General features: G+C 45.6%; 1 protein-coding gene across 1 annotated transcript in view; it reads left to right on the top strand.

Moving 5' to 3' along the window:
* Positions 1 to 3,372, top strand: part of PLD1 (phospholipase D1) — a gene marked incomplete at both ends in the record, with an annotated part of 41,607 nt that extends 38,235 nt beyond the window's left edge. The window contains 3 exons of the mRNA XM_080349961.1: positions 1,689 to 1,842; positions 2,492 to 2,606; positions 3,148 to 3,372. Of these exons, the coding sequence (XP_080206087.1) occupies positions 1,689 to 1,842; positions 2,492 to 2,606; positions 3,148 to 3,372 (494 nt within the window). The remainder of the gene's footprint in view (positions 1 to 1,688; positions 1,843 to 2,491; positions 2,607 to 3,147) is intronic.
* Between the last annotated feature and the right edge of the window lie 7,505 nt (positions 3,373 to 10,877).

Consider the following 10,877-nt stretch of genomic DNA (forward strand, 5'->3'; position numbering starts at 1 on the left):
CTTGTATCAAACTCTGCTCTAGCAGGAAGACTTGTGAGACTTGTCATCTGTTCCTTAAAGAACAGAATGTGCTGTAAAATTTGGAAGGTTTGGACAACATGTGTCATTTATCAGCTCCATTTCCTAAGAATGGGGAAATATGTTATAACAAGAAATAGATATAATTTCATTCTTTTCTTTTTACCATATTTATTATGAGATCACGAAGCAAAGACAAGAGACTTCAGGCTCAGAGTTCTACATTGCAGCAGAAAAGCAGAATTTTAGCCTGTTTCTTTAAAGAAACCCTTTTCAATCTGTTATATCAGCAACGAAAACTTTGTCAGAGAATAACTTAATACCAGATTTTGCAAGACTCAAAGTACTCCCCTCCTTCACAGCAGCAATTCAGCCTGTAGTCCCAGCTGACCTGGGATTAGGTTTTCTCCTCTGTTCCCCTCTCAGGGGTCAGACACCATCTCCAGGAGATGGAGCACCCCAGGGACAGTTTCATTATTGCAGCAGGAGCAACTGTGATGGTCTGGGAGCCTGAAACAGCCCTTTAATTTGTGTTTTCTGTACCTGTAAGCCTGAGGACTCTTTTATACAGCATATACATCCATGGTGATGGGTACAGTGATAGAGACCCAGTGTCATCCCCTTTTCACCCAAGAAAGAGACAGTGCTTGGAAATAAAATGCTAACGGGGCCACCAACCAGGAGAGGGAGGTGAAAGGATGGAGAGGGGCTTAGTTTGTTTTTCCTCTGGAGGTGTAAGATCCCCTTGCATTAATTCAGTCACTGTGAAAGCTTCATGGCTAACTGGTGCCTGAGGGTCTCTTACAGAGCTAGAGGCTGTGTCTGGAGATTGTTGTTGCTGTTTGGTCATTCCTGTGGGTTAATGACCTGATGACTCCTATCACTGGTTGTATCTTGCCATTCCCCTGGAGCAAACAAGCACTGAGGTGTCCCCTGCCCCTCAGCTTCTGACATCTAAATGGGACAGAGAAAGCCTTGGGGGATAAAGCCTCAGCTGGTCTCCAGCAAGGCTGTGGGTGTCAGACCCTGCATGACATATGGGGAGCTCCCACCATGGTGCAGAGTCAGGCCTGGAGCCACTGCATGAGCCCAGCACCCAAACCTTTATGTGCATGTGGTGGTGCATTTTGGAGAGGTGGTCACCCACAGCAGGGAGATGGCATCCTTCTTCCTAGATTTCCCCTCCTGAAAACCCCTACCTCTCAAATGCAAATGAAAAACTTCCCCTCTCTGTGCTACTGAAGGTAGGAGTGAATTTACCCATGGAGGCTGTCCTGTGTCAGCTAGCATGGTATCCAAACCAAATGCCATAAAGACCTTTGAAAGCCATGTCATCCTTCAGCAAAAGCATCTGGGAAATTACAGAGAGAATGAACTTTTGAAAATGTTGGCCTGGGCTTGGCTGTGATGTAACCTTCTTCCAAGCCTGGAGCTTTTGAAGCCTGCAAAATTTAGGTGTTTTTTTTCCCTCCCTTAAATTCTGCTCTCAGGATCTGTTTTCCTAAGGAAGCCTTTCTGGACAGGGTTTTATCTGGCAAAGCCATGGCTGGTTTCCTGTGAAGAAGAGGGATGTGGAAGGTCTTGGGGGCAGTGGGTAGTGATGGAGGATGTGCAGGAGCATCTCCTGCAGCAAGTGATGCATTGCTGGTGCTTGCATTTCCCCTCACTAGGCTCTGCCAACATCAATGACCGCAGCATGCTGGGCAAGCGGGACAGTGAGATCGCCATCATCGTGCAGGACACTGAGACCGTCCCCTCGGTGATGGATGGAGAGGATTACAGCGCTGGGAAGTTTGCCCAGTCCCTCCGGCTGCGCTGCTTCAGGTGGGACGCGTGAGGCTGACCGAGTGCAGGGATGCAGACGGGACTCGGAGCTCAGGATTACTCCTGCCCACAGCCTTTCAAACCAATGCAGCTGCTGCCACCTGCTCAGATTTAGCATTGTCTGGCCTGGACTTAGCGCAGAGTTTTGCAGCTGTTTCCCTGGCATTAGCCTTTCTCACACAGCTCTTGTCCTCAGCTTGGCAACTTGACTTACAAATCCTTTAGCTCAACGGTTTTGCTAGGAGAGCTCATAAACAAGACAGTGATATTTTGCCTCCAGATCCTGTTTTCACACTCCCTTAATTTTGGGTGACAGTGTCTCTTTCTAATGGAAGTTTCCTCACTTGGAGCAGCCATCTGGCCCACAACACGGCCATTTTTTCATGAAGACATTTTTCATTTTCTTTTTTTTTATTTTTTTTTTGTTCCCATCTGGACAGTTATTGCACAGAAAGAAAAAAAAAGGAGAAACTCGTGCAAGTGTCAAGGCTGACAGACTATTGCAGGGGACGGGAGCGGGAGGCTGCTGGGAGCACATGGGGTTTGGCAAGTCCCAAGGAAACTTTTCCTCCCCTGGCGTTCCTCAGCAGGGGGAGCGCCTGGTGCTACAGCATCCATGAGCATCAGTCCCTTTGTCTTCTCTTCTCAGGGTTGTCCTTGGCGGCTCAGAGCTCAGTCCAGAACATCAGGATCCCGTCTGTGACAAATTCTTCAAGGAAGTGTGGATTTCTACGGCGGCTCGCAATGCCACCATCTTTGATAAGGTGAGAGAATGTGGTACCTTTCCCCTTCCTCCATCCCATGTGGCAGCAGCAGATGCTGCAGCACAGGGAGGGTGAGGGCAGCAGGTCCAGCTCCAGCAGCTGGAGATGCTTTGAGGGAACAAGTAGTGTTGGATGCAAGAGCTGTGAACAAGAAACTGCAGTTTGTGCATCCTCAAAGTGTGACAGCAGCCCAAGCAGGTCTCATTTTTTCCTTTTATTTGTATCAGCTGTAGCTCCAGTGGATTACTGCAGTGTATCTGTTGCTTCCAGCTGGCCATAGCCTAACTGGAGTAGAAGTAAATTTTACTTATTGTTTCTAGTGAGCTTTTGCAGTGATCAGAAAAATCCCTCGAGTTTCCCCTCTGCCTGCTCCACAATGTCACAGACAGGCACATAACCTCTGCCCTCTCTGTTCTTCAGGCTGTAAATTAAGTCACTCCCAGCCTGGGGAATTTGTATTGGATGTTTTGGTCTTTCTCAGGAGCTCTGCATTGCACTATTTCCCCCACTCTGACATGCCGCTTCTTTCTGTTTTGATCAGGTTTTTCGATGCCTTCCCAGTGACCAGGTGAATAATTTAACCCAACTGCGTGATTTCATCAACAAGCCCAAATTAGCGAATGATGATCCTGTGAAAGCAGCAGAAGAACTAAAAAAGATTCGTGGGTTTTTAGTACAATTCCCTTTTCGTTTTCTGGAGGAAGAGTATTTGCTTCCCTCCGTTGGAACAAAAGAGTCCATGGTACCCATGGAGGTTTGGACTTAAGAAGATGCAGACTGCTTCATGTTTTTAAAGTCTGGTTCTCTAGAGACAAGTTGATGAACAATATGGGATTTCAGAAAGCTTTTTATGGCTAAAGGAGGTGAAAAAGATCTTCACCAAGCTAATGTGCCTTTCTTAAGGATTTTGGTGGAACTTGAAGCAAATCAACACTAGCAAAGGAGAGGGGCAGAAAGACTTGGAAGTCATGGAAAAAGAGAAGTTCAGCCTCTGAAGGAGTTACTTCTTAAGACACGTTCTGAGCACCTAAAGGATCCAGGCCACTTCTAGGATAGGAAACAGAAGTTGTTGCTGCTGCCAGCTGTGTTCTGTGGTTGCATCCGTACTGTGGTTGTGCTGGGGCTGCGCAGGAGTCATGGGCTGCGTGTGCTCCTGAGGTTTTTGGGCATCCACACCTTGGCTGGCTGGATTCCCATATCTCACCCCTTCGTCCGCCCTCAGAGCACGTTGGGAAGTGCTGCTGAGTGCTGCCAGGGGCTGTCCTGCAGTTTGCCCAGTGTAGGTCTTGCACTTCTCAAATGGAAACAGACCAACAATCTTGTATCAGAATCAGCATTTCAGTCTTTTCTCCCCTCTTGGTGTGGGGGGAAAAAACCTTGTTTCTACCACCGCTAGAGCAATCATTAGTGCTGATGCACAGCATGGTGCTCCCTGGGTCTTGGCAAAGGGCAGCCTCGGTGGAGCTGGAGGTGTTAGAGATCACAGGAGTTTGCTGGTCTTTGCAGAAACGCAGCACACCGGTTTGTTCAAACTGTGCATAAGGGCTTTCTCCGAGAGGATCAAGGTTTAAACTCAAGCCTTGGATCTCTGGAGCTGAAGAACAGTGAGGCACTGCCTGTAACGGGACAGAAACTCGGAAGCCAGTATGGGCTGGACTAAGCTCTGTGCTCTGGGTCCTCCATTCCTATATCTGGACTGCAGTACATAGGTGGACTTTTCTTTCCATTCCCTTCCTCTGTATTTAAAAGAAGGAAAAGGCCGTTTAGCCAGAGCTAAAGCTGTGCTCAGAATGAGCTGAGATGTCACTGTGCAGGTGGGGTAAATGCAAAGGGGAAGGTGAGCAGTTAGCAAAGCTTTGTCTTTAGTCTACTTTGCTATTAGACCAGCCACAGTCTTGAACTCAGTCATGCAGGACGTGTCTTCCCAAGCAAGGTAAAACTCAGCATGCCCTTTACTGTTTTCTGTTTCTGTGAGACAGTTTCCAAAGCTATTTTGCATCTCACTGTGCAGTGAAGCAGCAGTTTGATTCGGCATCCCTGGGCAAAACACTACTGCTCCTGGGATGGGGACCTTGTGTGGTGGGTGATGTCCTGGCTCTTTACTCCATCCTCTCTCCTGCAATGACTGTGTCTCCTGATTTCACATCCAGGAAGAGATGTTCCCTGGCAGTCAGCAATGCTGTGTCAAACACTAAGACATCAGACTATTAAAAATGCTGAATTAGAGTTGGATCTGGAGAAGTGGGAGGCTGAGCTCCTCTGCTGCCGCTGCATCCGAGGGGCTCTCTTTGCTAACTGGGTTTAACCCATTAGCCAAGTCTCCTTAGCCAAAAGACCGGGTAAACTGGTATTTACTTCAGTTCACAAGCAAGTTTCCTTTTTTCCTTTTCTGACTCTTCCAAGACTCTCACCTGTTTTTAACCAGAAGAGGATCACACCAGTCATTTCACTGTCCACAAACATAGCCATCCTCTTGTTTTAGACATTTGCCTTATGTGTTTTCAGGCCCATAAACCAGTCACCAGGTAATTCTGTACCTGCTGCATCACTGGAGTAAAGTAACAGCCCCAGATGTTCCTCCAGGGCAGCATGAGTCTCAGCCCTTCCTACTGTCTCCGCTGTATTACGCTCGTGTTTTGCAGATGCAATTGCCAATGACACACCGTTCTGGTCGGTGCATGTGTGTGCTCGTTGGCCTGTGGGAAGTGCACGTGCAGCATTTTATGTGATGATCTTTGGTCCAGGGGGTTGATGCTTTTAGCTGGCATGCTGTAAGCAGATAAGTATGTTCCTTTGATTATTTTATTTTATTTTATTTTATTTTTACTTTTTTTTTTTTCCTTAAAAAAATCAACCTGGGTTCACACCCAGCAGAGCCAGAGCAGTATGTGCCCCGACCATTTGCAATCAAGAAAGATCAAAGGTGTCTTGTTATTTCACGTCAGAGCTTTTATCTCCTGATATGTTTTTAGCTGTTTTAGTTTGAACAAAGCTGCTAACTTTAGACAATTACAGCCTGTCAGAAAATCATTGTAAGTCAGACAGATCTGTATTCAGAGCTGAAAAGGAAGCGCTCATCCCCACCACCCATACACATGAACCGTGAAGAAGTGCGAGACTCCTCTCATCTTTCAAGTGCTCTTATTGTCCCCATCCCCGTATTAGCAAAGATTCTTGTGATCGTTAAATTATCCTTGTATTGTCTTCTAAGATGGTAGGCAGCTAACTATTGGGGCTCATAACTCCGGTGGTGTTAAGTCTCCCTCTGCCAGGCTGCTTTGGGGGAAAAGCACCCTGGTTCTGCACCACTCAGCCCGCCCTGTGATGGCTGCTGGTCCCAGGCAACACAGCAGAGCCACAGAGGAAAGGTTTTGCCCACTGATTCTGTATGAAAAGGTGCTAATTAAGAAGGTCTTTTGTTATTAAAATAGCAGATGGGCTTCACATTGGCACTGTCTGGGATGAGGTTTCCCTCAGTGGGAATGGAGCCACGTTGAACATCCCTCCTCTGTGCTAGTGCTTAATTCATAATACCAGGAATTCAGAAGCGTTCAAATGCAAGCAAGGTGTGTGGGGCAGCCTGGGCACAGTGCAGGGAGAGCCCTGTGTCCCCAGGGGACTGTGGGGCCACAGAATCCCCTCCGTGGGTACAGCACTGCACACCCCGAGGAGATTATGGGGCTGGAGTCACTTCCAGTGAAGGCACAAGGTTTGTTCGCACTCTTGGGCTGTGCTGCTTGGACCTGGCTCCTTGGGTTTTCTTTCTTTTATTAAGAAGCCTGTGAGGTTGAACACCTTGAGAGAGGTAATTTCTGCAACTAAACAATCACTACTTCTTAGTCTGTAATACCAGCGTGGGTTTATTTTTAATATCTTCAAACTGGAGAGGATCGCTTACAAATATACAGCACTGTAACAAGTGATGTGGATTCAAGCACTAGCAAACCCAGAAACATGACCTGTTTCTTGTGGCATTTATTTGTTAGCACTATATATAGGAGATGGGATAACTTCTCCCAGGCTCACAGCCTGGGAGTAACACAGCCCGAGTAGGACACTTTTCTTCTTTAATTTATTCCTTAACAAGTGCCGTTTTGAGAACTCACAATTCTTACTATATATTTTAATAGTCTGTTATTTTTAAATGTGTGTTTTGTTGTATAGAAGTTGGACTGGATAAATGTTTCACTGTAAAATTAATGCATGGTTTAAAAAATGAGGAATAAAGTGTCATAATATGTAAGAATTTTACAAAAAAAAAAAACAATTTGTAGGAGACCTACTTCAATGCTCCATGGCAGATGCAAAGTACTCAGCTCAGTTTCTGCTCTCTTGGTCTCCATTTGTTGCCTGACGTGATGTGACCTTTGCTGGATTAAACCCCCGAATACTCCATTTGCCTTTCTCTTGATCACATTGCACAACCTGATTTTGCAATTCCGGTGCTTTCCCTGAAGGAGACCTCAGTGCAGGTTTTGCCTTGCTGGGACCTGGTAATAATAACTTACAATATCTTCATTCCTTCCAAGGAAACATCCATGCACAATCAAGCTCAGATGTGGTTTGCTGCTGTTATTTCAGTGTAAAAAGTCTTTTGTGCACTTGTAGTAAAGAGAGTTGGAGGGAGTTGTAATCTGTGCACAGAAGCTGCATTCATGGGGACATTGAAATGAAAGTCTGAATGGTCCTTTAGGTTAATGCTGTCTCCTCCTCCTCCTGCTGAATGTAAAGACCCAAATCCACGCTGTTCTGAACTGACAAACCTCTATCAGCTGTGGAGCTGCTGCATGGGTTTTTCTGGCAGAAAGGACTTGGTCTGTAGGACATGGTGGTGGCCAAGGTGAAGAAAGCAAAGGGTCTCTGGACCAGGTATGTGGGTGGAGGTTGGCATCTCCTGGGTGGCCCACAAGATGTGAATACACTCACGTTTTGTGACACTCATTCTGCAAATTGCTTCAAATAAGCAAACCCTTCTGCACAGCTGAGATTCTGCTGAAAGCAGGAGCTTTGCAGAATTGAGGGTTAAACCAGGAGCATTAATGTCATGGCAGTGAATCAAGTTGAGCACGCAAAACTAAGGTATGTCAGAGTTGAACAAACTGTACATCGACCACTGAATGCAATGATCCTCTTGGGGTTTATCTTCTTTTTTTTTTTTAATTTCCCTGCCTGCTTTCTTATATTTTCCAGTATTTGTGATTATTCTATTTTTAACCTCCCAGTGTGTTTTCATAAAATCTCCTTGTAAATAATTCAAATGTACCTCTTTCCTGACACTTGGGAAATGAGAAAAAGTGTCAAAAGTCACAGTTCTGGGAATGGTTGGTTGGTTGGTTGGTTGGTGGGGTTTTGGGGGGTCTTTTTTTGTGGTGGTGGTCTTTTTGTTTGGTTTGGGTTTTTTTGTTTGTTACTTTGTTTGGGGTTTTGGTGGGGTTTTCTTTCGGGGAGTGTTGTTTCTTGCTTCTGTTTTGGTGGGTTTTGTTTTTTTTTTTTGTAGGTCTTTTTTGTTTGGTTGGTTTTGGTATTTGTTTGTTTGTTTTGTTTGTTGTTGTTGTTTTTCCTAAATTGTGTCACTAGTTAAACTAATCAGCAAAAGGAGAGCTTCCACTTCGGCTGTGAGTCCAGGTCTCCATGTGTCTCTACCTTCTGATGGTGCAGTTGTGAACACTGAATATATCCCTTCTGTGAAGGCTGCTGGGATTGAGTTTTGTATCCTTGTTTCTGCTAATGATCGCTTTCCTTTCCGCTCCGTTTGTATCTGGTAAATGAATGTGTATTAATGGACTGAAAATACAACTGATCATCATGTCAAAACATTTGGCTTTGGTCTTATTTCTACTTGTTTTGGAGACTGTGGCCACATCCTGTGTGTGGGCTGAGTTCTGCCCTTGCATTGGCTGGCAGTGCTGCCACAGTAGCTGAGATGTGATGGAAAAAGACCCAGAATCGCAATAAAAATGGCTAGATTCGAGTCATTTGGGTTTTCCTGGAAGAGAGAAATTGCTGGAGTGAAACAGCACAGAAAGAGAAAATTGGATTTCATAAAATAAATACATTAAGAAATCCTGGTTTAGAAGAGTTTTAATAATCCAGAAGCATTATGAAAGGCACAGACAAAAATGGTCTGTCTCCAAAATGGAATTAACTTGCCGCTGTTCCCTTTAACTTTCAGTAAAAGAAATTCAGCATCGAGAGAGGAAAAAGCCGATTACTGTTGTCCTCCAGGGGGAGAAGAGACGAATAAAGCATCAGTGGCATTTCCAAGCCCTCTTGCAAACTGAAAACAAATTAACTTCTCTGTTTCTTAGGTTTCATCTCCTTCCTCAAATGCCAAAGGGCTCTCTGCATCTTCAAAACTTCCAGAAGCAATCTGTGCCCTTGATAAACACAATAAACTGAGATCAGGGAGCTGGAGCTTCAGGGCGGGGGTGTGTTAGGAAGAGGCAGGCAGCTGCTGATTGACACTGTCAGCTTCTGCTGCCACTCCAGCATCTCACAGCTAATTACATGCTTGCTGCATCCTGCTGACGAGGTCTCGTGGGCAGAGATAACAGCGGGCAGGAGGAATGCGGCCCCCGCTGCTGGGTGCAGGGGTGCAGGCAGGGTGGGGCGCAGCTGGGGCTGGTGGCAGTGCTGGCTCTGTCTTCCCAACACAGGTTGGTTTCTGTGCTAGCAGTGCTGGAGAGCTGTGGTATCTCCATGCAAGCATCTCTCTGTGAAATTAGCGTGAAACTAGAAAGCATAGTCATTTTGGTTGGAAGAGACCCTCAGGATCATTGAGACCAACCATAACCTGATGCTAGCACTAAACCATGTCCTTAAGAACTTTGTCTGCACATCTTTTAAAACCTCCAGGGACGGTGACTCCACCACTTCCCTTGGCCACCTGTTCCAGTGCCTGACAACCCTTTCCATGAAAATTTTCTTCCTAATGTCCAATCTAAGTGGTGCTGAATCTAGACAGTTTAGGTATCAGTTTGTACAAAGGATCCTTTCCCTTTCCTGTGTGATGTAGGGGCCCAATTTGAGGGCACTGATGCTACTTTTGCTGTTTTCCCTCTCCCACACATAGGCACATGAAGCTTTTACTGGGCACAAATTCATCCATCAGCCGATTAAAAACACAATTGTACACCAGTTTATGGGCTATAGCTGGCACCAGCCATGCAGGAACGTGCTGCCTCTAGCGAAGGTGATGCCAAAACTCCCTCTGACTTTCCTCCAGCCAAAGCCTTTGCTTGATGAACAACTCACAAAGCCTCTAATTTGATGGCTCCTTGCTGAGCAGAAATGCAGCCCACGCCTACCCCAAACACAAAGTGACATTACTTGTGTATTTAATAGACCCATTCTTGCCAGGGTGGATTTCTCCATCCCTTTTCGTCTCCTCTCACAGGTCATCTTCTCCATTGCTGATGTGTCCGCAGCTGAGGATGGAGAATTCCTCTTCTCTACCCCAGCACCAAGCAGATCTGCAGTTGGGGCCTTCATTAGCCATACATTTATGCACCCAGCTCTCCATAACATGTCAACTTTTTAATTAGTGCCAGCCTTTTGCATGTATGAAATTACTAATGCTCTTTAGTTATTTTTGTAGGGGAGGAAAGTAAGGAAGAAAGAAAAGATTTTGTGAGACAGGTCTAAAGCCGCATAAAGAAACACATTTCTTCTCACTGCTTAAAAATCAATCTCGTTTAGTTTCTCTGCAATTGTGCCGGCTCTTCAGATTTTCAAGTACATTTCTGAAGCGTTGATGCAGTAGAGCAAAGGCTTTAAGAGCTTGAATCACAACAGCACTGTGAGTGAAATGCTCAGTTTTTTTATTGGAAAAATTAAAAGTGACAGTTTCAAAATTGGTTCCACTGCTTTGATTGATTACTCAGAATATTTAGCTCAAAATGATTATCGCAAGATTTTCTACTGAGGCTCACGGCTGGGATGGAAATTAATTTGGAGAAAGGTAGGGGGGGTAGTTCTTAAAAGAGAAATCATTCTGTAAAGGAAACTGTTTATACAGGGAATTGGTGATGAGTAATCTCTCCATATTCAGCCCAGTCTTGATAATTAAACATCCTGCACGTTCCCATTTGAGGACAAAGGAGAGGAGGTCTGGGAGACAGCATGATCATGGCTTCACTACAGGTTTCTATTATCTGGAGATTACCGGTGCCCAGCAGAAATAGAGAAGCTCTCTGCATGCTGCTGGGGAGCTGTGTCCTGTGCTGTTGATGACCTGTCCGTACATCTGTCCTTACTGGGAACCTGCCCTGG

The sequence above is a fragment of the Nesoenas mayeri genome (genome assembly GCF_963082525.1).
Source record: "Nesoenas mayeri genome assembly, chromosome: 9".
NCBI lineage: Eukaryota > Metazoa > Chordata > Aves > Columbiformes > Columbidae > Nesoenas > Nesoenas mayeri.